This window comes from Kogia breviceps, chromosome 2 (assembly GCF_026419965.1).
Source record: "Kogia breviceps isolate mKogBre1 chromosome 2, mKogBre1 haplotype 1, whole genome shotgun sequence".
NCBI lineage: Eukaryota > Metazoa > Chordata > Mammalia > Artiodactyla > Physeteridae > Kogia > Kogia breviceps.
This window is the reverse complement of record NC_081311.1, coordinates 78,908,834-78,936,283: the sequence shown is the minus strand read 5'-3', so window position 1 is coordinate 78,936,283 and position 27,450 is coordinate 78,908,834. Positions and strand designations below refer to the sequence as shown.

The window sequence follows — 27,450 nt, the reverse complement described above, 5'->3', positions numbered from 1 at the left end:
TCCAGAATTTGTCTTCCACTGGAGATTCCCGCAGTTATAAAGTCATTTATGCGCGTGCTGAAGGGAACAGCAAGCCTGTAAAATTCACACTGAATGAAGTCAGTCGGGGTTTTCTCCTCTCTGTCTCTGGCTTAGAGCTTGATCACCGCCCACGAGCAGTTCAAGGCCACGCTGCCCGAGGCCGACGGCGAGCGGCAGTCCATCCTGGCCATCCAGAACGAGGTGGAGAAGGTGATTCAGAGCTACAGCATCAGGATCAGCTCGAGCAACCCCTACAGCACCGTCACCATGGACGAGATCCGGTCCAAGTGGGACAAGGTGGGTGACTGAGGGGCGAGGGGGCGAGGCTGACATTCCGGAAGCTGAGGTGGGGGGAAGAGGTGAAACCCTGGGGGAGTTAGAATGACTGCCTGACGTTGCCTCAGGATCACGGTCGTCTTCACAGACATGTTAAAAGAGAAACTGAGACAGTAACAATTTTAAGTGTTTGAGCAAAAATCGATTCGAATTGGGCAGCATCCAGTCTAGCAGACAGAAAGGGACTCCAAGGAGGTGAACAAAATGAAAGGCTTTTATAGGCAGAAAGGAGTAGGAACAGGGAAGTTATCTGGCCAAAAAAAAAGCGGATTGGTTATTGCAGAGTTACTTTCCTTTAGGGGAGGGAAGGGGTCTACCCAGATGACTGATTGACTAAGATTCCGTTTCTGGGAGACCGGAAACTGTAATTAAGTTAAGTCTTGGTCTGGTGGAGTGGGATTTAGCACTCCACTCTATTTTGGGCCTGTTGTTTTTAACAGATGAAATATGTTATACTCTTAAATACTATTAGCAGCTTCTGTGATTTGTAAGGAAAGAAAGTAGAAATGATTGTCCTTAAGGAAAAACTTAATCAACGTTGGCAAACTCAGTACAGGTCATGATACTAATACCATAAAGGAAACTAGTTTTAAAACCCCAACTGAAAATTTGATGGAATCGGCTTGCCGCTAGTACTCCATTAAAGAATTTTTAGAATATGGGATAGACGTGTCCCAAGTGTGTGTGAATTTTGAATGCGGGAAAATTACTTAGAAAACCGTATCTGGGGAACCAAAGGACTTCCTGCTAATTTGCTGCCTCTTATATTTTGGGAAACCGCACAGATTTAATTATAGTCCAATGGGATCATTTGAGCCTTTTTGTCTCATTCTTAAGAAAGATTTATTTTCATGTTTAAATTGAGGCACGATCATCTTAGTATGCTACTACGTAGTCTTTAAGAAGTCCACCACGTGCATTTGAGGTGGCTTGCTATAAAAACACAAATTCAGCAATGGTTTAGTTATAAACGATGCAAAGAGGAAAAAAAAAAAAACAGGTATGGGAAAGAGTGTTCATCTGAGAAACCATAATTAGTTATTGTGTTTGGCCTTAAAATTAGCTCTGTTCTTCTGACAGCCGGAGTGAAGAGGGAAACCTGTTGAGCAAAGTAGTTTCCTTGAAAAAAAAAGGGAAATGTGTCATTTCTTAAAGTGAGACAAACTTTTCTCTTGTCACTAAGTTACAAAGCACAATTCGCCAGAGGGAGTTTTGTAAAAGGAACATTGAATAATAATGTCTTTAGCAGGAGTTTTGCCAACACACAGAAAAGCCTTCTTGAAGTAGCTCTTTTGTCTGCGGATTCAAAAAGAACTGAGACATAGCATTAAAGTGTAAATCACAAGGTACAAATGGAATGGAAAAGACGTAGGCGGGGTAGGATACTTTCCTGTGGTCCAACATCATATAGGACTGAGCTCCTGAAACTGGTAGGGGTTCTCAACTTTTTTGTGTCTTGGATATACTTGGTAGTCAGGGAAGCCCGTGGGTCCCTTCTGATAATAATATGTGTAAATTCATAAAAAATACTTAAGGTTACAAATGAAATAAATTACATTTAAAAGTTATTAAAATATATTATATATATGTATAACTGAATCACTTTGCTGTACACCTGAAACTAACGCAACACTGTAAATCAATGGTACTTCAATAAAAACTAAATTTTAATGAAAGGCTATATATTTAAAGTTGGGATATAGTAATGTAAGTGCTTCTTTTCTACCACATTTTAAACCAAGATCTAATAGCAGGTCTAATAATTGTGAGTAGTGATGAGAGTATATGATATTTTGAGAGGCAGGCAGTAACTAATGTATATGAGAATGTCTGTGATTTCTGTTGTGATAAAGTCACAGTGGATTTGGTGCCCACATTCATAATCAAAGGAAATGCTCATTTTCCATTAGGGGTGGTGAAAATAAGAAGGCCAGTTTTCCCTCATTCAAGTTCACAAATTCTCTGCACCCTGGACCCAGCTCCCCTCAGGGTTAGTACTGCAGGCCGAGAGCCCCTGGCTAGAGGAATGGTCAGTGTCCCTCTTGCAGACTTAGCCAGTCTTTCAGCAGGCAGTGGAGGCACTGGGTAGCAGTCGAGGCTAGACTGAGCTCTTCCTTTAGTCCCTAAAGTAGGGGCCCCACTCCCCTTCCCCTCCCTACCTCCCCTCCCCCCGCTCTCCCTCCCTTCTCTCTCTGCACCCACCCCTGCCCTTCAGCCACCACCACCGATCTTGGTCCCTCCTCCTGGACCACAGCTGGCCTCTAACCCCTGTTGCCCTTGAACCCTGGCAGGTGAAGCAGCTCGTGCCCATCCGGGACCAGTTGCTGCAGGAGGAGCTGGCCCGCCAGCATGCCAATGAGCGTCTGCGGCGCCAGTTCGCCGCACAGGCCAATGCCATTGGGCCCTGGATCCAGAACAAGATGGAGGTGGGTTAGTGCCCTTCAGAGGGAGCCTGTCACAGCCTCCCAATCGGTCCCTGAGCTGACACAACGACCCGTCTCCACTCAGTGCCATGAGAGCAGCATCCACGTCGCCGTGGGCCTTACTCTTTTATTTTTTATTTTTTATTTTTTGCGGTACGCGGGCCTCTCACTGTTGTGGCCTCTCCTGTTGCGGAGCACAGGCTCCGGATGCGCAGGCTCAGCGGCCATGGCTCACGGGCCCAGCCGCTTCACGGCACGTGGGCTCCTCCCGGACCGGGGCACGAACCCGCGTCCCCTGCATCGGCAGGCGGACTCTCAACCACTGCGCCACCAGGGGGGCCCGGGCCTTACTCTTGATGGACCTGGGCTCTTGCAGCCTGGGCGCCCGTGAGTGTCAGTGCGGGGTGGGGGGCAGGGAGCGCACCTGTGCACCAAAGTTGAGGCTGTTCTTGCTGCCATCCATTCATTCTATCCTTAAGAATGGTGATAGGTCTCTTTCTCAGTTTTCAGCCTCTACAGGACCTAGATTTTTAAACCATCCGTCCCTAATAAGTCACAAATACTTGGCACTTTCAGAATATTCAGGGAAAAGTAATCTTTGAATGACACTGATTTCTGGGTTCATTTTATCACCAAGAACAGCCAAGAGACATTTATTTGCCTATTTATTCTTCTCCCAGCCTCCCTTTTAGTGATAAAATGTTAACTTTTTTCTTAAGAGGAGGACATCTAAAAATCTAGGAAATTCTTTTGACCGGTGATGGAGCATCCAGTGATCTGAAATCTCCCTGGCAGCTGCATTCATGCAGACCATCCCCTGGCCTCCTCCAGAAGAGGCAGCTCCAGCCCGGGGAGGCTTCTGTCTTCACTGGAAGAGGCCTAAATGGCTCCTTTCTTACCCTTCTTGCTTTGCTTTCATGGATCTTGGTGGTTTTGTTTTGTTTTTTCCCCATTCTCTAGACAGACTAGAAATAGAGCTTGCTTCATGCTGCGGTACCATCCTGTTACCCGCTTTATCTGAAAGAGCAAGTGTCTCTAGCTGCCGCCTAATGCCGCCATAGTGTTGGAAGCAGAAGCAGGAAGGCCCCCGTAGTAACCTGAAAGGCCGGCTCACCTTGTTTTCTTCTCCTGTTCATGCCTCCACCAGGAGATTGCCCGGAGCTCCATCCAGATCACGGGAGCCCTGGAGGACCAGATGAATCAGCTGAAGCAGTACGAGCACAACATCATTAACTACAAGAGCAACATCGACAAGCTGGAAGGTGACCATCAGCTAATCCAGGAGGCCCTGGTCTTTGACAACAAGCACACGAATTACACCATGGAGGTACAGCCACCGCACAGGCCTGCGGTGCTCTGCTTTCTGGTTGTGACCACTTCACCTTCTCAGCGTGTTTTCCTCCCACGTGTGTCTCCATCTGTTCCTGTTTTGTTCTATAAGTATGAAAGGGATCGTTAAACCTTTCCTGTTGCTGTATGTGAAAAAGCTTTGTGAACTAGATCAAGCGCTACCTAGTTGTTAATGATCACCACCATCCTCACCAACTTTATCCAATGCATTCATTGCACTGCCTTGGAGAGACTTCACCGAAATTGGACGATTACGTTTTGGCCAGTTTGACCCAATTTGATCTTGCAAACTGGCCAGTGGGTATAATCCAGGGCCCATCTTGCTCTTTGGTAAATGCTAGTGCCAAATAATACATTGTACATTGTATATTTTATCTTCACGGTGCCAGCCAGTGGCCACTGTTAGAACCCTGGTCTCACTTCTGAGGATTTCCCACCGTAGAATCTCGAAAAAAGTGGAAAAGTAGAATTTTTTTTAAAAAGCATAGGGAAGCCCTACTTATCTCCCTTTGGGTTGACTCTCTTGTTATGAAAATGAGGAGGCAAGATTGACCTGCTGGGAGGACCTGGAGCTGATGGTTTGCTGTTTCCCTCGGTAGCACATTCGTGTGGGCTGGGAGCTGCTGCTGACGACCATTGCCAGGACCATCAACGAAGTGGAGACCCAGATGCTGATGAGAGATGCGAAGGGCATCACCCAGGAGCAGATGAATGAGTTCAGAGCCTCCTTCAACCACTTCGACAGGGTACCTCACTCCCTCTAGTTACTTGAAAGGCACCACTGGGGACATCAAAAGACGTATTTGAAATAATATTCATGCTATTATTTTAAGGTTTAATGTCCTTAAAGGTTATGGGGAAACAGGATGATTCAGGCCAAAGGAAAGGAGCCTCTGAAATGAAGTGTGCTAAGCTCTGATGTCGCTCAAGGTGACACAAAGTCTAGGTTTGTGGGCTGGTTTTTTTTTTTTTTTTTTTGCGGTACATGGGCCTCTCACTGCTGTGGCCTCTCCCGTTGCGGAGCACAGGCTCCGGACGCGCAGGCTCAGCGGCCACGGCTCACTGGCCCAGCCGCTCCGCGGCACGTGGGATCTTCCCGGACCGGGGCACGAACCTGCATCCCCAACATCGGCAGGCGGACTCTCAACCACTGTGCCGCCAGGAAAGCCCTGTGGGCTGTTTTATACAGAGCACTTAACGAATGCCTTTGTAGTTGGGAGCAACACTAGATTTGTTCTAAGTGAAAGTGTATCCTTAACAAAATGTGGTTTTGGGATTTAGGTCATTTTCTAAGTACTTAAATACAAAGCTGTAATGAACTTTTCCTAATTAACTATTTAGGTGAAGCACCTGATGAAAATTAGCCTACTCTTTTGCCATACAATTTAATTTTCTTTTTTAATTAACAAAATTGTTTCGTGGAATGTTGAAGGAAAATGCACCAACAAAATGGTGATCATAGAAAAAGTTAAGTGCAGCTCTTAAAATATTATCTAGTATTTTGATTTGAATACAATTGAGTAAAACCAGTTCTTCACAAGAAAATGCCCAGTTTGCTTATCATCTAGTTCAAAGTGACTCCTAAGGCCACATTCCATTCGTTAAAAGATCTGTAACAAAGTAAGTGTATTTCATTACTTTGCTTGGGACCCTGTTTATGGTTTACAGATATCAGTTAAATGGTTCTTAAAATACCTCTGCTCCAGACCAGCTATATTCAGGCCTATCAAAGAGTTCAGAAAGTAGACTTCTGATCAGGGAACTGAGGCATAAATAAAGAATTATACACGGAGTTGGACATTAAAGTTAGCTTGCCTTCCGCACAACTGTACTGTACAAAACATGCTGTGACACTGACCTGACTTCCTTCAGGTTGAGTCATTTTCCTCCCGTGGAGGGAAATAATTGATCATTGTCCCTACACATATCCACCCGGGCTTATGAGAAGACAGCCCTCAGTCGTTTGGGCCACCTCATAGGAAAAAAAATCCAAATGTATTTGAATCTAGGATAACGAGACTGTCTTTTGCAACAAAAGTTCAAAGGCAGACAATGCAGAACCTGCCAAGTTTAAAAGTTTAAATTAAGGATTGTTGTGTCTTGGAGGGACATGGGCCTGAGAGTAGCTGCGGGGTAACTTTCCAGTGTGAGTCCTAGCCATGCTTTTAATCTTTGGGGGAATTTTACAAGTGAGGACTGCCTGGGGCCGCGAGAGCGTGAGGATTTCTCAGGTTCGGCCATTGGTGGGTGGCAGTGGGCAGCTCCTGACGAGGTCATTTTCACTGGCACTGGGTAGTCCCTCCTGCTTTCTTGAATGTGTGGTCTCCTTTCATTTTTGACTGCTATTTACCCTCCTTTCCTCCTTTTTCCTTTTTAAGAAATTATTTTCTAACATCCTGTGTTGGGTCTGTCCTTCCTCTAAGTCAGTGATGACATTAACAAATTATTTGGCAAATCTCAAAGTGTCCCTTCTTGTATGGAATTTTATTCCCCGGTCAAGTAGAGTTTTTTTTATTTTGCCTCTAACTCTCAACTTCTTTTTATTTATTTATTTATTTATATAATTTATTTATTTGGCTGCGTTGGGTCTTCGTTGCCGTGCGTGGGCTTTCTCTAGCTGCAGCGAGTGGGGTCTACTCTTCGCTGCGGTGCACGGGCTCTGGGCGTGTGGGCTTCAGTAGTTGTGGCGTGCGGGCTCAGTAGTTGTGGCTCGCGGGCTCTAGAGCACAGGCTCAGTAGTTGTGGCGCATGGGTTTAGTTGCTCCGCAGCATGTGGGATCTTCCCTGCCCAGGGCTCAAACCCGTGTCCCCTGCATCAGCAGGCGGATTCTCAACCACTGCGCCACCAGGGAAGCCCTCAACTTCTTTGTTCTTTGTATTTGTCGGCAGAGGAAGAATGGCCTGATGGATCACGAGGATTTCAGAGCCTGCCTGATCTCCATGGGTTATGACTTGGTGAGACAGAAGTTGAACATTTTACTACCATGTGATATTGTGTTGAGCTTAGGTTTGTATTATAGGAGACAACTGCCTTAAACTATGGCAGCTCATTTGGGGTGCGTTGATTTACATTGTCTAGGGTAACGCTTTTGAAGGTGTGCCTGGTACCATATAAAAATAACTTCACAGAGCCAGAATATATATATTTTCATTCAGTCATCGGTCAGCTGGTTTTTTTCTAGTGAAGGAAGAGAACATAAACTTTCCTGATGATTTTTCAACAGCTTTAACCGAGAGATAATTCACATACCATACAATTCACCCATTGAGAGTATACACTTCAGTGTCTTTTCCTGCTGATTTTTAAAGTATTTTTTCCTCTAGTATTTTAGAAGGTAAAAAGTTTTTAGTAAAAATCAGCTAAGAAATCTTACATTTCCCTGTGGGCTGTGAGTGTGCCCTTATACCCTCACTTCTCTATTACCTGCTAATGTGTAATGTTGAACATGAGCTGCTTTGATGCCTCCCAGAACTGTCAAATAAGCATCATGAGAACCCTCCTCTGACCTGCCTTCTCTTTTGCAGTATTATTATTCTCAACTGTAGTCTGAGAAAAGGCCTAACCGTTACTCTTTGAATTCCTCTTCCATAACTATATTAAGTCCCAACGGCAACATGGGTTAGAGAGAGGGAGGAATTCTGACATTCCGGAGCTTCTGGGTTGATGCTACAGCAACGTTTAAAAATCATTTGACGGCAGTACACTTAAGTCACCCATAAGGGGAATCTGTTCCAAAAATGGAAGTGCAGGGAATATGCACGTTTTCAAGCAGAAAGGAACTTGCGTGCCAGCACGTAAAAGCAGGAGAACGGCACTGCTGAGAGTTGTGTACGGTTGAAGTAGAGGTCTCTTTGCAACCTTGCCTCAGGGTGAAGCTGAGTTTGCCCGCATCATGACCCTGGTGGATCCCAACGGGCAGGGCACCGTCACCTTCCAATCCTTCATTGACTTCATGACCAGAGAGACGGCCGACACGGACACCGCTGAGCAGGTCATCGCCTCCTTCCGAATCCTGGCGTCCGACAAGGTCTGCGTGCACATGTTTTCTTCTGCTTTTGTGACAGCCCACTGCTTCATTCTAATAAAAAAGGAAACAGCATTGCAAATAATAACCATTTTGATGTATTGCATTTTGTATCACAACAGCACTGAATTCAGAAATCACGTAAACATAACAGTGATGCACCCAGAACAGGTTAAGCGCAGGCATTCTGTCCTGGCATTTGTGCTTGTCCTTACGGGGAGTTTTATAGAAGGAACCAAGAGGATGTATTTTGCAGTTTTTTGTGTGTTTTTCTGGTTCGACCCTACTTCACATTCTGGGTTGGTAGATATGACTCTGAAAGAAGGAACAATGCAATTCAGATGTTATAAAACTGAGAACCTTCTCTCAAGGATCAATGACCCTGACACTGTTCCCCGCCCCTGGAACAAAGTTAAATAGAGCCATTCATTCATTTAAAAAATTGGCTACTTTTTCATTATCTGAAGCCTAGAAATTAAGTAGGAGTTTAATTGCAAGTACAGGATTTTCACATCTCTTTCCCAGAACAATATAAAAACATCTCAGTATGTATAAACTCAGTTTGGGCTATGATTCCTTTACCCTGTGTTCTAGCTGAGAGGCAAAGGAAGTTAGGATTCTAAAACACATCAGCATGGGACCTCCCCTGCAGTCTACTGGTTAAGACTCCACCTTCCAATGCAGGGGGCGTGGGTTTGATCCCTGGTTGGGGAACTAAGATCCTACATGCTGTGCAGTGCAGCCAAAAAAAAAAAAAGAAACACAGCAACATGGCCATGTTTATTACCTTAAAAAAACCCTTATCAGATAAGATAAACTATCTTTAAAATAATTATGTTTGTTTAAAAATGAATCCTTTATCATGGGGATAGGGGTGGAGGGGAGGAAGTCCAACTGATGTAGGAGATAATAAACCAAGGCTTATTTAACCCCCCCAAAAACCCTACTATAAATTACAATATGATATTTGCTATTTATCTTGACCAGCCAATCTGGTTTTTTTTAAAATATATTTATTTATTTACTATGGCTGTGTTGGGTCCTCGTTGCTGTGTGCAGGCTTTCTCTAGCTGCGGTGAGTGGGGGCTACTCTTGGCTTCTCTTGTTGTGGAGCACAGGCTCTAGGCAGGCAGGCTTGTGCAGGCTTTTCTGCAGTTGATTTTGCAAACACATGTATTTTTTTTATCTCTGGTTTTATCTCTGGGTGGTGAGATTCCAGGTGTTTTTTTGGTCATGCAACAGATTTTTATTTTTTATTTTTATTTTTTTTGCGGTACGCGGGCCTCTCACTGCTGCGGCCTCTTCCGTTGCGGAGCACAGGCTCCGGATGCGCAGGTTCAGCGGCCATGGCTCACGGGCCCAGCCGCTCCACGGCACGTGGGATCCTCCCGGGCCGGGGCACGAACCCGCGCGTCCCCTGCATCGGCAGGCGGACTCTCAACCACTGCGCTACCAGGAAAGCCCTACGTCATAGTATTTTTCACTTGCATTATGGTTCAGTTCGAGAAGTACTGATGGTACTGCTCCCTTTGCCTTTATGAAGTATATTAAATTTCCTGCTGGCCAGATGATGAATTACAAGTAAAACTCAGCCTTTTGTTGGCTGTCCAGTACTGTGCACATTAGACACCCTGCCTTTAGTCCTTTTTATTTTTACTTTATTTCTTTTAATTTTTATTTCATATTGGAGTATAGTTGATTAACAATGTTGTATTAATTTCGGGTGTACAGCAAAGTGATTCAGTTAGTCCTTTTTTAAAATTACACAAATGCAGTGTATTTAAACCATTTATGTTCCTGTGTTTTCTGCAGTTGATTTTGCAAACACGTGTGTATTTTTTTTTCCAGCCGTACATCCTGGCAGAGGAGCTGCGCCGAGAACTGCCCCCTGACCAGGCCCAGTACTGCATCAAGAGGATGCCCGTCTACTCGGGCCCAGGCAGCGTGCCCGGCGCCCTGGATTACGCCGCCTTCTCCTCCGCGCTCTATGGGGAGAGTGATCTGTGAGGCCGGGGTTCTGTAATCGCTGGTCCCAGCAGAACGCAATAAAAGCTCAAGTTATAGTTTGTTTCTTGGAAACTTTGACAAGCTTTATTCAGTTAAGAGAGAGAAAACTTTTTTTGCAGCTCAGTTACTGCCAGCAATGTAATATGGCTGAAGTTTTTCCAGTAGATGACATAGTGTACTTAACAAATAAGTTTCTTTATTTCTGAGATTCTAGCCAAATGCAATGAACTATCAGGGTTTTTTTGGTTTCTTTGATAAAACAAAGCAAATTACTTGAGTAGTGTGAAATTAGGAAGACCTAAGGACAGAAGAAATGTACAAAGTGGGAAAATTCCAAAATACCCAAGATTCAAGAGCAGAAAAATAATAGTAAATGTTTGATACTTTAAAAAATATTCTTCATATATATAATGTGCTTATATGGTTATCCCTAGGGGAATATATTTGGGATACTGGTGTTTTACTTTCTTGCTTATCCAAAGATTAGCTATGTTTAAGATAAATGGTACTGTGTCGCCTCTTTAGCTGAATTTAATATTGTGAGATGGAACTTCCAGGGAATAGAAACAGACTACCCAAAAGATCTTTAGTACTTAAAACATTTTAGATAGAAATTATAGTCAGCTCTTCATTATTTAGGACTATGTAGTTTAGTTAGTGGGTTTCAATGCCTTACCCATCCTCCAAAGTAGGGACCTCAGGAAACATGGAAGTCAGTTTAATTGCCGGGGAAGAAGGTGGAATCACTGGGTAAAATGAGTTTTTTAGGATTATTTATTGATTCCAGGTTTCTGTACTTTGTCTAGAGCTTGTTAGTATGTTAGGTTCTCAAGAGATGACCGTACATAAGTGCTCTATTTTTAAACAAACAGGTGTTGATAGTAGTTCATAACAGGGGGACAAGTCAAAAACTGGTACCTTTATAAGCCCTCCAGGCAGAACTTCTCCTTTATACCTTGAGTTTTATGATATGGTGAAGAGAAGGCATTAGAAGGGAAGAGTTAGTACGAAAGGACTAGTTCTCAACAACAGTAGAGGTAAGTTCTTTCACTGTAGAACCTTTACATACTTCAGGTGAATTCATTTCGTGTAGTAGGAGTTCCTAGATGTTTCTGCCAGCACTTGGTGCACATTCCTGCTGTGATTGGATGACGCACCCTAACACATCCTGAGTCTGGCTCTGTCCGTGTGGAAGCCCCATGCAGAAGATGCCAGTGGCTCCCACCATCAGCTGGATCTGTCAGTGTTCGTTCATTTTCCTGCTTGTGCTACCATCTGCTGTACCTCCCCTGTTTTTCCATCTTGTTGACAGCTTGTAGAGAATAAAGCAGGCATTCTTTTTATATCTGAGTCCTTAATGATCAGGACATGAATTATAAACAAAAACAGTTGTAAACAGCAATTAAAGTGTCACTAGAAAAGCAGTAATGTGTTACCTACAGTTTGTTTCCTCAGATTTTTGTAGATTTCCACCAGTAGTTGGAAATGTGATATTTTCCATTCATGACTGTCTGGCAACTTAATACCTTTACACAATTGGCCCACTTAGAACCTTCAGCCTTTATAAATTTCATTTAATTTGCTTCATTTTATTAAGTAGTTGATAGTTTACAAATTCCTGAAATATGTAAGTCCCTGAGTTCAGTGCCAAACACTTTTGGGGTGTCATTTAGATGAGCTGTGACTCCTTATTTTACTTCAAGCAGGTGCTATAGTCCAGCCATAAACATTAAGGAAAAAATGGGAAATTGTTCTGCCTTTGAGGCTACTAGGGGGATTTGTGGTGTTTTAGAATGGCTATAGGTAGTTCATCTACCTAAAACTTTAATTTCTTTACAACATTCAGGCAAGAGAATGGATCAATACTGTCTGCTAATAGATGAAAAAAGGAAATAAACTCTGAAAACACTTAACATGTTTATACTCTCATTTTAGAAGTTATTTTTATTTCTGAAGCTGAATTATTAAACTTAATTTGTAAAAGAAAAGGAATCCCTGTTTTTTTATTATTTCAAAGAATAACCAGCTTCTTTGGTTAACCACAAACTTTTCTCATGTAAAATTTCCATCATCATTAAAAACTCTCATTTGGTTTAGTATTTGCCTCCCTTAAATTATTAGACTGGCTTGTTGGGTAAAGGGTAAATTTGAGATGAGGAATTAAGGTTTGACTCAGTTAGAGGTGAGTGATAAATGGATTAGGAAACTAAATGGATTAGGAAGAAATTTTTACCCAGGAGATCACTTCAGAGTCCCCAGTAGGTATTTTGAAAATGTATGCATACCCATCCCTAACCCCAGAGTTTCAAGGTGTGAAGGTCTGGCTTATGACCTGGACATCTGCATTTTTTAAAAGCTCCATGGAGGATTCTAATAACCCTCAATCAAAAACCACTGGATTAGAGGTAATGGAAAGGGTCATTAGTAATTAGGAAGTCTCGGACAGTTAGAGAAACTCTTACTGGAATGGTTAATGGTAGGACCGTATGAATGGCCAGGCCAACCCCTGCACCATCTGGTTGGTAATATACAAATGCTTGGCAATGGCTGAATTTCAGATGGGTACAGTTGGCTTCATATTCTTTCCTGCTACATACCTGATTCGTGTATGTTCGTGAAATAAGCTGGAGATGAGCTCTCTATAGCCTTAAAGTGAAAAGAAATAAATCTAAATGATATAAAGTCAGAAACTTGTATTTTAAGAAGTAGTAGCTGTTACCAAGCTGACAAAGATTTGCCCACAGTTGCCTTGGAATATTTGACAAGAAGGCATTGAGTGTGTCTGTGTCCATGAACTTTCTCAGATGCAGGAACCTACACAGTGATTGCACTGTACTGTGTGAGGCGTTTTCATATTTCAGCTGGAATCAGCAAAGAAGGACACATGTTTCTTTTCCCTTTTGGATTCATTCATTAATAACTCAATACTTTTTTAAAATTTTAATTTATTTTTTTATACAGCAGGTTCTTATTAGTTCTCTATTTTATACACATCAGTGTATAGACGTCAATCCCAATCTCCCATTTCATCCCACCACGGCCTCCACCACTTTGCCCCCTTGGTGTCCACGTTTGTTCTCTACATCTGTGTCTCTATTTCTGCCCTGCAAACTGGTTCATCTTAATAACTCAATACTTAAGCAACTGACAAACCATCATTCTTTTTAAGCAGGGAGCTGGAGGTGGTTGTGATTTGTCAACGAGAATTCCTAGCCAAGGATTCCCCGGGACCTTAAAGTCTTTCCAAAGTTATCTCCACAGCACTGTTGATAAAACAAATGGGCAGAAGTGATGGCAAAACAGAGCATCCCTAAGAAATAAATGGCTTTTTTGTTTGTTTTTTGGTCATCTGTTTAAACATGAGCAATTCTTTTCAACTATTTTCAAGAATAATCCTTAGGGGCTTCCCTGGTGGCGCAGTGGTTGAGAATCCACCTGCTGATGCAGGGGACGTGGGTTCGTGCCCCGGTCCGGGAAGATCCCACGTGCCGCGGAGCAGCTGGGTGTGTGAGCCACGGCCGCTGAGCCTGCGCGTCCGGAGCCTGCACTCCACAACGGGAGAGGCCACAACAGTGAGAGGCCCACGTACCACAAAAGAAAAAGAAAAAGAAAAAAAAAAAGAATAATCCTAAGGACAAAGAAAAAACCCAACTGAAAAATGGGCAAGAGACCTAAGTAGACATTTCTCCAAAGAAGACATACAGATGGCCAACAGGCACATGAAAAGATGCTCAACATTGCTAATTATTAGAGGAATGTGAATCAAAACTACAATGAGGTGACTTCCCTGGTGGCGCAGTGGTTAAGAATCTGCCTGCCAATTCAGGGACATGGGTTTGAGCCCGGGTCAGGGAAGATCCCACATGCCGTGGAGCAACTAAGCCCGTGTGCCACAACTACTGAGCCTGCACTCTGGAGCCTGCGAGCCACAACTGCTGAGCTTAGAAGATTTCATTTGGATTTCCCCAGGCCCTGAGCACACATTCCTTTCACGGTGAGTATCAGAGTGTTTTAACTGCCTGGCCATCAATAGGCACGTGAAAAGATGCTCAACACTGTTAATTATTAGAGAAATGGAAATCAAAACAACAATGAGGTACCACATCACACTGGTCAGAATGGCTATCATTAAAAAGTCTACAATTAACAAATGCTAGAGAGGGTATGGAGAAAAGGGAAACCTCCGGAACCCTCCTACACTGTTGGTGGGAATGTAAATTGGTACAGCCACTATGGAGAACAGTATGGAGGTTCCTCAGAAAACTAAAAATAGAGTTGCCATATGATCCTGCAATCCCACTCCTGGGCATATATCCAGAGAAAACTATAACTTGGAAAGATACATGCACTCCAATGTTCATTGCAGCACTATTCACAATAGCCAAGACATGGAAACAACCTAAATGTCCATCGACAGATGAATGGATAAAGAAGATGTGGTACATATATACAATGGAATATTACTCAGCCATAAAAAAGAATGAAATAATGCCATTTGCAGCAACATGGATGGCCCTAGAGATTATCATACTAAGTGAAGTGAGTCAGAAAGAGAAAGACAAATGCCATATGATATCACTTATATGTGGAATCCAAAATAGAACACAAATGAACTTATCTATGAAACAGAAATAGACTCAGACCCAGAGAACAGACTTGTGGTTGCCAAGGGTGGGGGAGGGGAGGGAAGGATTGGGAATTTGGGATTAATAGATGCAACCTAGTATATATAGGATGGATAAGCAACAATGTCCTACTGTACAAGGGAACTATATTCAATATCCTGTGATAAACCATAATGGAAAATATGAAAAAGAATGTATACATGTATAACTGAGTCACTTTGCTGTACAGTAGAAATTAACACAGCATTGTGAATCAACTATACTTCAATAAATTAAACAAAAAAAGAATAATCCTTAGAATGAGTTAGCCAATTAGAAAAGCACCACTGAATAAAGATGGCAGCACAGACTGGTAATAGGAATGCTTTCTGAGACAACCACAGTTTTCAAATTTCACTAGATAAAACCTGTGGTAATTGTTTACATGATTTCTTTTAGATTTGATGTGTATTATACAAAAAGGCACTTAAAACACAGTCATCCAAGCATACAACATTTTCCTGTGACAATCTTGAACTTAATTCATCTTACAAAATATTCAGTATGTACTATTTCATGTTAACCAAAAAATAAAATTTGTGCTAAATACCAGAGCAATTAATTTTTGGCAGTTCATACTTTACTCTTTCATTAAATACTTTGAAAGAGTTTGATCAGAATGTCTAAGGAAATTAATGGAATTATTTCCTAATTTTATACATGATTTTTATTTAATTATTCCCAAACACAACTTCAGTACACATAAACATAAGCACACACACTTATCAAAGGCGTGCCAATCCTTTTAGCATCTCCCTCGCTTCACGAATAACTTAAAAGTGTAGGTACATATTACACTGCATAAATAAATGAGAAAAATTTACATAATGAAAATTTTAATTCTGTTAGCACCCGGCATTTTAACTGCCTTTACAAGGTTTGTTGCAATATTTATTTCTCTGGTTTTTATACTATTCCTCAAAATGTGTTAAGAGTTTATTTGAATTGAAAATGAAGTCAGATTATTATTTTTTTTTTTTAACAACAGACAGTAAGGCTGATTTAGTTAATCATTTAACCTGACTTGGGTAATTAGGCTACGTGGGGGACAGTTTAGATTTTTTCAATTATCTATTGTAAATCTGTGGCTCCAGTGTTTTGATAAAAATATAATTAAAGCACATGATAATATAAAAACATTTTACTTAAAAAAGGCATTGGCAAAGGTGTGTTCACATTAATTTCCCCTAACTCTTCCTGAGTATACTGGACTAAATAAGGAGTCTTTAAGAGAAATATAGTAGGTATCATTCATAGTTGGTAAGTTTAAGGGACGGCACAGCTACAGCTTAGAAGAAATCTGGGTTCCTGTTTGACAGATGGCCCCAGTGACACGGGCTGCTCTCAAAACTGCCATGTGGAGAAAGAAACTTGTGTATTTTTTAAGCTATTATATTTAGAATCTCTGTTACAACAGCTTAGCTTTACCCTAAATAATATGGTATTAACCTTGACAGCTTCCTATCCTGGTTGTATAGCTACATTTAGGATATTTTAGATTATACTAAACATTTTCACTTCCATTTTAAAAAAATCTCTCAACGTATCTTTGTATGAGTTTTGATAATGAGAGATAATGACACTTCGTACCAAATTTAACACATTCATTCATTCATTCATTTTACAGCCACTGCATTTCTTTTCAGTGGGGAGCTGTGTGGACACCAAGCTGTTGCTATGGAATTATATGTTTAGTGCCTCTTCTTCCAACATCTGGCAGCCCCCAAATGGTTATCATAAACTAACTGTTCATTGCCCCACTTACTCTTGATAACTATGTAAGGCTCTGGGGTGGAGTCTTGACAGGCAGCTGGGGTTTGTGAGGTCAAGCAAATCCGACAGCAGACCTCAGGCGTGTAGCCTGGGCAGTGCTGGCCCTCTTGTCAACTCTTCCTTGTCTGTACTATCTATCAAAAGAAGGAATGTTCTTTCACATACCAAAAATTCTCTTGTTAACCACGTTTTGGGACATATCAATTTAAAGATAGAAAGATTTCAGGCCATCCAGTGGTTAGGACTTGGCGCTTTCACTGCCAGAGGCCCAGGTTCGATCCCTGGTCAGGGAACTAAGATCTTACAAGTTGTGGTGCAGCCAAAAAAGAGAGAGAATTTCAGTAAATAAGAGGGACATCCAATGTTAGTTAATATCAACTTTCAAAAGGAGTCTGTGCCAATCTAGTTCACGTTCAGGCATAGAAGATAAAACTAGGCAGGGACATTAAACTGAGTGGTTTCAACTTAGGATCAGAAGACCCATCTGAGGTGTCTCTGTTCTTCTGCCTCTGCCTTAGGCCAGGCCCTTATCTCCTATCTGGACTATTGTAACAGCCTCCTCAAAATCATGTCTTCGTTTTCTTCCGTGGATCTTGGAATGACTGTTATTACCATGCATGAAAGAATAGTGTGTCGTAAAACCGCCTCAGCTCTTTATGGGGGTGGAAGGTGGGTGTTGGTCTTTGACTCTCTCCCGGTCACTCCACCTGCACACCACTCACTGTCAGACCAGTCCTCCTATCAAGATTTTCATCAAGCACCTCCTTCACGTACCAACCAGCCCTCCTCTTATCTGGCCGAGATCAACCTTGAGAAAGCTGGAAGCAAGCTCAGGAGTATCCATCATGTCTATTCTGCCAGTGAGCTGCCCTGCAGACAGCCCTCACCCAGAGGCCACGGGCCCTGGGAAATTTCTGGGGACCTAAGCCCTGGGGCAGAAAGAGACAGACAAGCTTTGGCCAGTGGTGGACACTGGTGTGAAGCAGGTGCAAGCACCGACTGAGGCCATATGTCCCTTGCCAAAGAAAAAAAAAAAAAGCCTAGGAGTTGAGACATTATCATTTATTCAACAAAGATTTATTGAGTTCCTGCTGTATGCAGGCACTGTGATAAAGAGTGGGGATCCAAAGATAAATAAGGCATGGTCCCTGTCTTTAAAGAACTTACAGTCTGGGCTTCCCTGGTGGTGCAGTGGTTAAGAATCCACCTGACGATGAAGGGGACATGGGTCTCGAGCCCTGGTCCGGGAAGATCCCACATGCTGCGGAGCAACTAAGCCCGTGCGCCACAACTTCTGAGCCTGTGCTCTAGAGCCCGCGAGCCACAACTACTGAGCCCGTGCACCACAACTACTGAAGCCCATGCGCCTAGAGCCCATGCTCTGCAACAAGAGAAGCCACCGCAATGAGAAGCCCACGCACCGCAATGAAGAGTAGCCCCCGCTCGCCACAACTAGAGAAAGCCAGTGCACAGCAACGAAGACCCAACGCAGCCAAAAATAAATAAAATAAATTTTAAAAAAATCCTTGCAGTCTACTGGGGATAAAGAATTTCAATTCCATAATCTCACTGGACACTGGACTTCTAAGGAAAGACTTCCCAGCAAGGAGGGGATTTAAAGAAACAGGATCTATTTTTCCCCTTGTGTGAGCCAGACATTTAAGGAAATCTTTGTAAGGTCAAAGACTGACTGCAGAGACTGCGGAAGAGAAACTTCAGTGATCATACCTAATAAGGAATACAAACTTTGAAAAATTAGTATGGAAAATTCACATGGCTCTAGACCTCAACAAGCAAAAACTAGCAATCCCTATGGAGTTGGAGAATTCGATTTCCAGAATTACCAAAACATTATACTCAGAATGTTCAGTTCTCAACAAAAAAATTACAAAACATACTACGAAACAGGAAAGTATGATCCATTCATTGGAAGTAAAGAATTGGACAGAAATCATCCCTGAGTAATTCAGATATTAGAATTATTAATCAAAGACATTTAATCAGCTATCTTAAATATGTTCAATGAGATAAAGGAAACCATGGACAGAGGAACTAAAGGAAATCAGGAAAATGGTGTATGAGTAAAAGGAGGGTATCAATAAAAATATAGAAATGATCAAAAAGAACCACACTGAAACTCTAGTGTTGAAAAGCACAATAACTGAATTAAAAAGCTCACTAGAGGGATTTAATAGAAGATTTGAGCTGATAGAGGAAAGGATCAGCAAACTTGAAGATAAGACATTTGAAATTACCCAGAAAAAGAATATGATAATATGCAACACCTTTGCATGATAAAAGCATTCAATAAACTAGGAATAGAAGGTAACTTCCTTAATATGATAAAGGCCGTATGAAATGAAAAACACATAGCTAATATTATATTCAACAATAAAAGACTGAAAGCTTTTCCTCTAAGATCAAGAACAAGACAAGGATGCCTTCTTTCACCACTTCTATTAAACAAAGAATTGGAAGTTGTAGCCAGAACAATTAGGCAAGAAAAAGAAATAAAAGACATTCAAATTGGAAAGAAAGTGAAGTTACCTCTGTGCTACAGATGATATGATTTTGGATGTAGAAAATCCTAATGAATCCACAAAAACATTGTTAGAGCAAATAAATGAATTCAGCCTTGCAGATAAAACTGATTTTGAGGTGTTGATGCTGTATTTCTACACAGTTGCAATTAACAATCTGAAATGGAACTTATGAAGTAATTCCATTTACAACTTCATTAAAAAGAATAAAATACTTAGGAATAGATTTAACCAAGGAGGTGAAAGACTTGCACACTGAAAACTACAAAACGTTGCTAAAAGAAATTAAGGAAGACCAAATAAATCTCATGTTCATGACCTGGAATATTGTGTGATGTCAATATTACCCAAAGGCAATCTACAGACTCAATGCAATCCATATCAAAATTCGAATGGCATTTTTTTCTTTTTTTACAGAAACAGAGTCACCCTAAAATTCATATGAACTCTCAAAGAACCCCAAATAGCCAAAACTATCTTAAAAGAGAAAAAAAAAAAGCACAAAGTTGAAGGACACACACTGCCTGATTTCAAAACTTACTACAAAGCTAAACAGTGTGGTACTCGCACAAGAACAGATATAGGCCAATGGAATAGAGAACTGAGGAATAATTCAATGTGGAAAGGACAGTCCTTTCAACAAATAGTGCTGGGAAAATTTGGATTCCACATGCAAAAGAATAAATTGGGACTTTTATGTTACACCCTGCACAGAAATTAACTAAAAATGGATCAAAGACCTAAACTTCACAGCTAAAACTCTGAAAATCTTAGACGAAAACACTGGGGAAAACTTTCATCACACTGGATTTAGCAACGACTTAGATATAACACCAAAAGCACAAGTAATTAAAAAAATAAATAAACTGGACTTCAACAAAATTAAAAGCTTTTATGCATTAAAGGACACTATCAAGACGGTGAGAAGACAACCCACAGAATGGGAGAAAATAATCATGTAGCTGATAAGGGATTAATATCCAGAATACACAAATAATTTCCACAATACAACAACAAAAAATAAACAACCCAATTCAAAAATGGGCAAAGCATTTAAGTAGATATTTTTCCAAAGAAGATATACAGATGGCCAATAAACACATGAAAAGTTAACGTCACTAATCATTAGGGAAATGCAAATCAAAACCACAATGAGATGCCATTTTACTCCTATTAGGACGGCTATTAATAATAAAATGAAAAATAACAAGTGTTGGCAAGGATACAGAGAAATTAGAACCCTTGTATATTGCTGGTAGAAATGTAAAATGCTGCAGCCACTATGGAAAACAGTTTGAAGTTCCTCAAAAAGCTATACCAATACCACCAAAATCCACTTAATTATATGCCTTAAATAGGTGAACTGCGTGATAGGTGAATTATATTTCAATAAAGCTGTTAAAAAAAAAGAAGACAAAGCAGCAATCAGCTTTGAGGGAAAAAGGTTGTGTATCAAGACTTTCATAGGCAGCCAGTTAGTTGTGCATGAACAGTAGAATGAACAGTAGAAAGACTTTTTACATATGGCAGAGTTTAGAACGTCTATTATCTATGTGTCCTTCTTCAAAAATTTACTTGCAGCCAAGTAATAGCCTTTTCCTTCCTACCCATTTGTCTTAGTCCATTGGGGCTGCTCTAACAAAATACCACGGGCTAGGTAGCTTATTAACAACAGATATTTCTCACAGTTCTGGAGGCTGAGAAGTTCAAGATCATGGTGTCAGCATGGTCAGGTGAGAACCCTATTCTTGGTTGCAGACTTCCCTTTATATCCTCACAGGGCAGAAGGGACAAGGGAGCCCTGCTGGGCCTCTCCTATAAGACCCCAAATTCCATTCCTGAGGGTTCCACCCTCATGACCTAGCCACTTCCCAAAGCCCCATCTCCTAATACCATCACATTGGGCATTAGGATTTCAACATATGAATTTGAACACAAACATTCAGCCCATAGCACCATTTTTTGTAGTCCGAACTCAACTCCTTCCGTGAATCTTTCTCAGTTCTTCATATTTTGAATGAACTTTACTTCCTTTTCCCTAGTCAGTAGCTTTACATTTGTATTTGTTATTCTATTTATTATGATCTGCTTTGTGTTATTCATTCATAATTTGTCTTGAAGGGTCTTTGGGGAAGGAATCTTATTTTGAACATCTTTTTATTCCCCAAAACACCTGACACGGTGCTTATCCACTTCAGGTATTTAATTGGCACTTGTTTTATTGCATTTTCTAAAGTTCTGCTGTCAATATTAATCATACATTTTGATAATCTGAACAAGGCTATATAGGCTTCAGTTTCTTTGAAATTAATTTAATTCCTGATAACAGAAATTCCAAGATTGAACACACTGCAGAACTAATCCTGCAATGTACCTTAATAATGTTTGACAAACAGAATGAAAGAATAATTGGTGATTAAATATTTACTTGAAGAAAAATACATTATTTAATTTTAATGTTTTCAGGCTATAGTTCATTTCTGTGCAACAACCAAATTGATGGTTTTATAATAACGCCTATATTAAGGTTCTTAATACCAACTGGCTAGCCAAGTGTAAAAGCTACCTCTCACAGTCTGAGAAGTACATGATACTTACACATGGCTATTCTTAATCATACACCAGGTATAGTATTTTTCCACTTTCAATGTGAAAAGCAATACCAGCATGATTGTCTGTCACCAGAGAAAGACTAGCTTTCTATAAAGACCCAGGCAACAGTTAAATGGCTTTGAAGACTAGTGCTATCAAACCAGGACAACCTGAGGTATGCAGTCTGCATTATAGATACCAGCTGCACTTTCATCTCAGGAACAGGGTTAAAGATCCCAGCAACCAGGTGAACATTTCCAAGTTCCCTAGTCTATGCCTCCAATCCTAACCAGTACTCGGCCCCAAACCCCACATTTGCCGACAGACAGGTGTTTCTTCACCAGGATTAATACCTTTAACCAAATTACACTTGACCTGGGGATTATTTTGCTTTATTTAATGTTAACCTTAGTGAGATTTATCTTACCATTGGCTAATTAGGGAATCGTATTTCCAATCTTAGAGAATGATTATAGCTTTCAAATTACATCCTGGTGAAGACAAAATAAAACAAAAATCTCTCTTTCTGCCAGTAAAGCGTCTGCTATGAAAGCTAAGCTAGCGGTGCTCATCTGATAATGTCCAGAAAATGGCGACTGCAATATTTCTCCAGTAATTTATTCCTGCAAACATTATTTCCTCACATGCCACCGTGTGCCAGGTATTAAATGTTGCTGTAGCTATAGCTAGGACCAAGCCAGAAAAAGTCTGTACTAAAATAAGACTTTCTTAAACTGAATCAAAGACTTAAGTAAGCAAGGCAAAAGAGCAGGCAAGGCACCTGGCCTACCAGAGCTCAGGAAGGTCTTGTACTAACACTCTGGGGATGATGTTTGGTGACCTTTAATCATAAACCCTTTAAACATTAAAGTTTTATCTGTTCCCCAAAGCCAAGTAGGAATATCTCCCATTGAAAATGTAGTATATTTAAAATTCCATGGTTTCATGAATGAAGATAGCATTTGTTTAATTCTAACGACGTGGCAGCATTTTATAAACTCATGTTATTCTGTAAATTAAGGCCAGGGAATCTGAGTAACAATGGAAATTGCAAGCAATTCCGTGTGTCCATTTTTCTGCAGAGAGGGCTCTTTCATCAGCTATTCAAAGGCAAGTACTGGCTTACAGATAAAGAGGAGGAATGCTGAAACCAGTTCTCCCGGGATTGAGGCCCAGCTGTACCACCTCTTAGAAGTGTGACCTTGGGCCAAGTTGTTTAACTTCTCTCTCTCTCTTCTTTTTTTTTCCTTTTTCTTCTTGGTTAGTTAAGTGAAGCAGTGGGGGTGGGGAAGGAACAAACAAATCTGTACCTGGCTGTGATCAATGAATTGTAAACACTGTTGCACTCAGACCAGCCAACCTCTCTTTACTTTGGTTTCCTCATCAGTAAACAAGGATGATAACAGAAACTAGGTTATAAAGATCCTCCCCCGTGGCACTAATCTTGTTTTATAATGATATATTTGATTATCATTTGCCATATCTCTAGGCTGCAGGACCTGGATCTGTTTGGTCTCATTATTTTAGCTTCAATGCCCGGCACATAACAGTGTCAATAAATATTTGTGAAATAAATAAATGCCCCAACAATTCATAGGATTTCAACAATTAGGTCTTTAAAAGCCAGTATAACAAGAACTCTTATTTTTAATGAGTTTGATAATGTCCCCCAAACCATAGAACTTCTAGGTTTCAACTTGATTATCTTTTTTTTTTTTTTTTTATTTTTTAGCCACACGTCCGCCAGGGAATTCCCCAAAACTTGATTATCTTAATTGCACTTCACCTTCCAGTCTGAGCCAGAAAACAATGCTGGCTAGTTCACTTAATTCTTTTAAATCACCTGTATATTGAAATTTTAAAAGAAAACCAAAGCAAAATACTAACTGGTTTAGGTTGCTGAACTTTAGATTAGTTTAGATCACATTGAACTTTAGCCAGTTTCCTTTTGGGTTATGAGAAAAAAATTCATTCTTCATGTACTCTTTTCAATTTAAAAATTATTTCTGGGACTTCCCTGGTGGCGCAGTGGTTAAGAATCCACCTGCCAGTGAGGGGACACAGGTTTGAGCCCTGGTCTGGGAAGATCCCACATGCCGTGGAGCAACTAAGCCCATGCACCACAACTACCGAGCCCACGCACCACAACTACTGAAGCCCTCATGCCTAGAGCCTGTGCTCCGCAACAGGAGAAGCCACCACAGTGAGAAAGAAGCCTGTGCACCACAACGAACAGTAGCCCCCGTTCGCCACAGCTAGAGAGAGCCCACGCACGGTAACGAAGACCAAACGCAGCAAAAATAAATAAATTAAAAACAAATAAAATAGCACCCATATTAAATGAAGTGTAGGTTTAAATAAATAAATAAATAAAATAAAAATTATTTCTGATTTCCCTCCATGTTTAGGACACAGATTTCCAGGATTCAAAGACAGAACTTTAAAACGTGTTTGTCAGAGCACTTTCCCCTCCTTATTTATAAGTCAGATAGATTAGCAATTATCAAGTTTAGCTCTCAATTCAACATCTTAAGTACCAGATTCCTGTCTATTAAACAAAAATATTTGACTACTCTTAGGCAAAACCAAAAGAAAAAACATAGAAAAAAACCAAAACAAATTCAAAACAAAACCAACCCCCCCAAACAATAACAACAACCCCCCCCCCCCAGAAATCAAAAAAATCCAAATCAAAGAAGAAAAAAACAAAACACAAAAAACAGAACACATTGCATGTTCTGAGAAAGGTTTAAAATAATTCTTACAATTACCTACAGGGGAGAATCCTTCCTTGTCTCTTCCAGCTTCTGATGTTTGCTGGCAATCCTTGGCATTCCTTGGTTTTCTCGACGAAAAATTAGTCGATCTAAGAAAGAAACAGAAAATTTTATTTGAGCCAAATTTGAGGATTATAACCGGGGTAAAGCGTCTCAGAAAGCTCTGAGAACTGTTCCGCCCGTTAGAAGTAAAGGCACTGTTACCTAAGTTTTTTTGAGACAGAGGGCTGTACATCAAATGACCTATTATTGATGGTTTACATAATCCGGATCTGCAAGTACAAGGTGGTGGGTCATGTGACCCCTTACAAGCTCAAGAAGGACTGTTATATTTTAAGGAGTTGTCTTGGTGCTGGGAGAATGTTGCTCTTTATGGTTGAGCAGCATCCTGCTGATGCGGAAGGTTTGGTCCATGCATAATGTAGACACACAATGCACAGTGGCGGGAGAGAGGAGGCCAAAGGGCAGAGAAGAATTTTTTATGTTTAAATTTTTCTTGTCTGGCCATAAACTATGAATTTACTTCACAGTTTGTAGCTGCATCACACCAATATCTGCCTTCACTGTCACATGACTGTTTTCTTCTTGTGCATCTCTCTCCTTTTCCTATAAGCATGCCACTCTGCTCCTGTATGATTTCATGTTAATTACATCAACCACCACCCCATATCCAAATTTGTTCACATTCTAAAGTACCGGAGTTAAGGACTAACCTCAACATATCTCCCTGGGGGGACACAATTCAACCCTCACAAGTATCCTTGGAACTTTTAAGTTGTGTGAGTTTTTGTAGTAGGAATTCACTGCTGCTTTAGACATTATGTATCCCTTAAATCTTGTTTCCCTTTTACAACTAAGAAAATAGTTAATTTGGTCAGTTTTATCTGAGAAAGTAAACTTCTGACGACTTGCTAACAACAGAGACTGAAATACAATACCTGGAATTTTTACTAGGATAGGGGATAGTAAATGACTAGGTGCCTTTAAGATTACTTTTCAAGAGAGACATCAACAAACTTGGAGAGAGAGGTGAAAAATTTTAAACTAGCCCTTACAATCTTAACAAGACCTTCAGCTATTCAGGGATATCCCCTACCTCTCACACTCTTGTTTCATTCTCTCCCCACTCACTCCATTATCCCCCTCCAGGTATGACCGTGCTTGGTAAGGATGCTATACACATTACTATAATTTTGTAGATTTAAACAATTGAGGTACAATTACATACAGCAAAATGAGAAGGGCAAGCAAACTTGTGCTCTTTCTGAAAGTTAGTAGGCTTCATAATTTTGTCTCTATTTTTTCTAGATTCATTTGCTTTTCCTCCTAGCATGCTTAGCCTTACACAGCTGTCTTTTATTTACAAATTCTCTCAAGTGCTGTGTTCTACCTGGGAGTTTCTCCCAACTGTAATGGCCTTAGCTGGCACACACCCATCCTTCAGAACTCAGCGTCTTCTTCGAAACCTTCTCCCAACACCCTTGGGTTTCTGAGTTCCTTTGGCACAATGTATGTGATTCTTTTTATTTTTTTCCCTGTTCAATTACCAGTCTTAACCAGACTGAGTTCTTCCTCTTAAGACAAAGGTGGGGGGTGTGATGTACCTTGTCTGTCTTCGCATTCCAAGTGTGTAGCCCAAAGCCTGACACATAGTGCGCGCTCCATAAACGTTTATTGTCAGTAAGTGACAATTAACACGCATATATGTACTTTATAGTTTTCCCAGCACGTTCACACGATCTTATTTGATCCCTACTACAACCTTATAAAATAGTAATTATCACCACCCTATCATTTCCTATTTTATAAAGTGTAGAGTGAAGACGAAGAGGTTAAGTATCTTGCCCCGCGCCAGTCAACAGTAAAGATTGCCTCGTACCTGGTTTTCCAAGACTCCCAAGTACCGGGCTCTTGACATCATACAACATGTTGAGGTCAGCGCCAACTTTGCACCAGGATTTAAACTTGAGGAGACGCGCTGCGGCCGCACTTTCGGACGCTGGGCTGAGATGCGCAAAACCTCAGAGGGGCACCTGGGACCCTGTACTACATCTCCCAGAAACCCCTGGGGCAAAGCCTCAGGTGAGTGGTTGAGATCTAGCAGCCCACAGAGCCGCGACGAGCTCCTACAGACCAATCACGGGCCTGAAGGGAGGGACCTCCCACGCTGAGGCAGGATTGCGCGCAGAAACTAACAGTGTCCTGAGTTGCCCCAAACCCTTAGGGGACTCAGAGCCTCGGCCCGCGCTTCGGCCGCCACGTCGTCCTCCTCTTCGGGTCTATCCCGCGCCCTCCCGGCGACCCGGCGTCCGGTCGCGGAGGTCTAGCCGCCAGGCCCTTGCAGAGGACAGGCCAGGTGGCCGAGAAGAAAGCACGTGCTTGAGCAGTGGTCTGGGCCAGGGGTCCGCCGGTCGTCGCCGCGCCCGGGTCTTGAGGGGAGGCCCTTCCCTCAGTGTCCCCCCGACTCCGGCCTTTTGTGAACCACTGACCCCGCGCTGGCTGGCGTGGCTCTGGGCCGTCACGTGTGGAGGGAGGGTGCGTCTTCCCCGCCGCGTCCCCTGCCCGAGGAGGAGAGGACTCCGCAGCATGTCCCCCGCGCTCCACGACCTGACGCCATCCGGTAACGCTGCGACCCGCTCTCCGCGCTTCGGTGGTTTATTGCCTCCTAATCCCTGGGGTGATTCATTCATCACCACCAGGAGACACCTGGTTAGGTTTCCCCGTGGGCGGGCGGCGCCTTTGAACTTGCGGAGGAGCCGTGAGGTCCCACGTTTTTTTGCTGCGTTCCTTCCCTCCACCCACTTCCACCTACCTCCCCAGGCAAACAAACCATCAAATCCGTAGAGCACACCCCCTCCCCGCCGTGCCCCCGGAACACATTCTGAACGTCAAGGTAACTACACTTTGCCGTTTGACGTAGCATATTCCTGCAGGGCCCTATG

General features: G+C 41.8%; 2 protein-coding genes and 1 long non-coding RNA gene across 6 annotated transcripts in view; 2 read left to right on the top strand and 1 right to left on the bottom strand.

Moving 5' to 3' along the window:
• Positions 1-10,234, top strand: part of ACTN2 (actinin alpha 2) — a 75,234-nt gene extending 65,000 nt beyond the window's left edge. The window contains exons 15-21 of the mRNA XM_059054617.2: positions 136-318; positions 2,649-2,783; positions 3,928-4,107; positions 4,730-4,876; positions 7,020-7,085; positions 8,000-8,158; positions 10,004-10,234. Coding sequence (XP_058910600.1) covers positions 136-318; positions 2,649-2,783; positions 3,928-4,107; positions 4,730-4,876; positions 7,020-7,085; positions 8,000-8,158; positions 10,004-10,162 — 1,029 coding nt within the window. The 3' untranslated portion in view covers positions 10,163-10,234. The remainder of the gene's footprint in view (positions 1-135; positions 319-2,648; positions 2,784-3,927; positions 4,108-4,729; positions 4,877-7,019; positions 7,086-7,999; positions 8,159-10,003) is intronic.
• LOC136793564 (uncharacterized) lies at positions 6,910-27,377 on the bottom strand. The gene is made up of 3 exons (XR_010838999.1): positions 26,388-27,377; positions 24,503-24,597; positions 6,910-8,209 (listed from the first exon to the last, which is right to left on the bottom strand). It is a non-coding gene; the product is annotated as an uncharacterized lncRNA (long non-coding RNA).
• MTR (5-methyltetrahydrofolate-homocysteine methyltransferase) overlaps positions 14,138-27,450 on the top strand; it is a 116,833-nt gene continuing 103,520 nt past the window's right edge. For 3 of the 4 annotated variants that reach the window (XR_010838998.1, XM_067025664.1, XM_067025666.1), the window contains exons 1-2: positions 14,138-14,156; positions 26,320-26,590. Coding sequence is in view for 3 of the 4 variants with exons in the window: in XM_067025664.1 (XP_066881765.1) it covers positions 26,518-26,590 (73 nt within the window). In the remaining variant the exon portion in view is untranslated. Of the gene's footprint in view, positions 14,157-26,319; positions 26,591-26,648; positions 27,129-27,450 lie in introns of those variants that run through there. The other variant, XM_059054616.2, reaches the window with a different exon arrangement.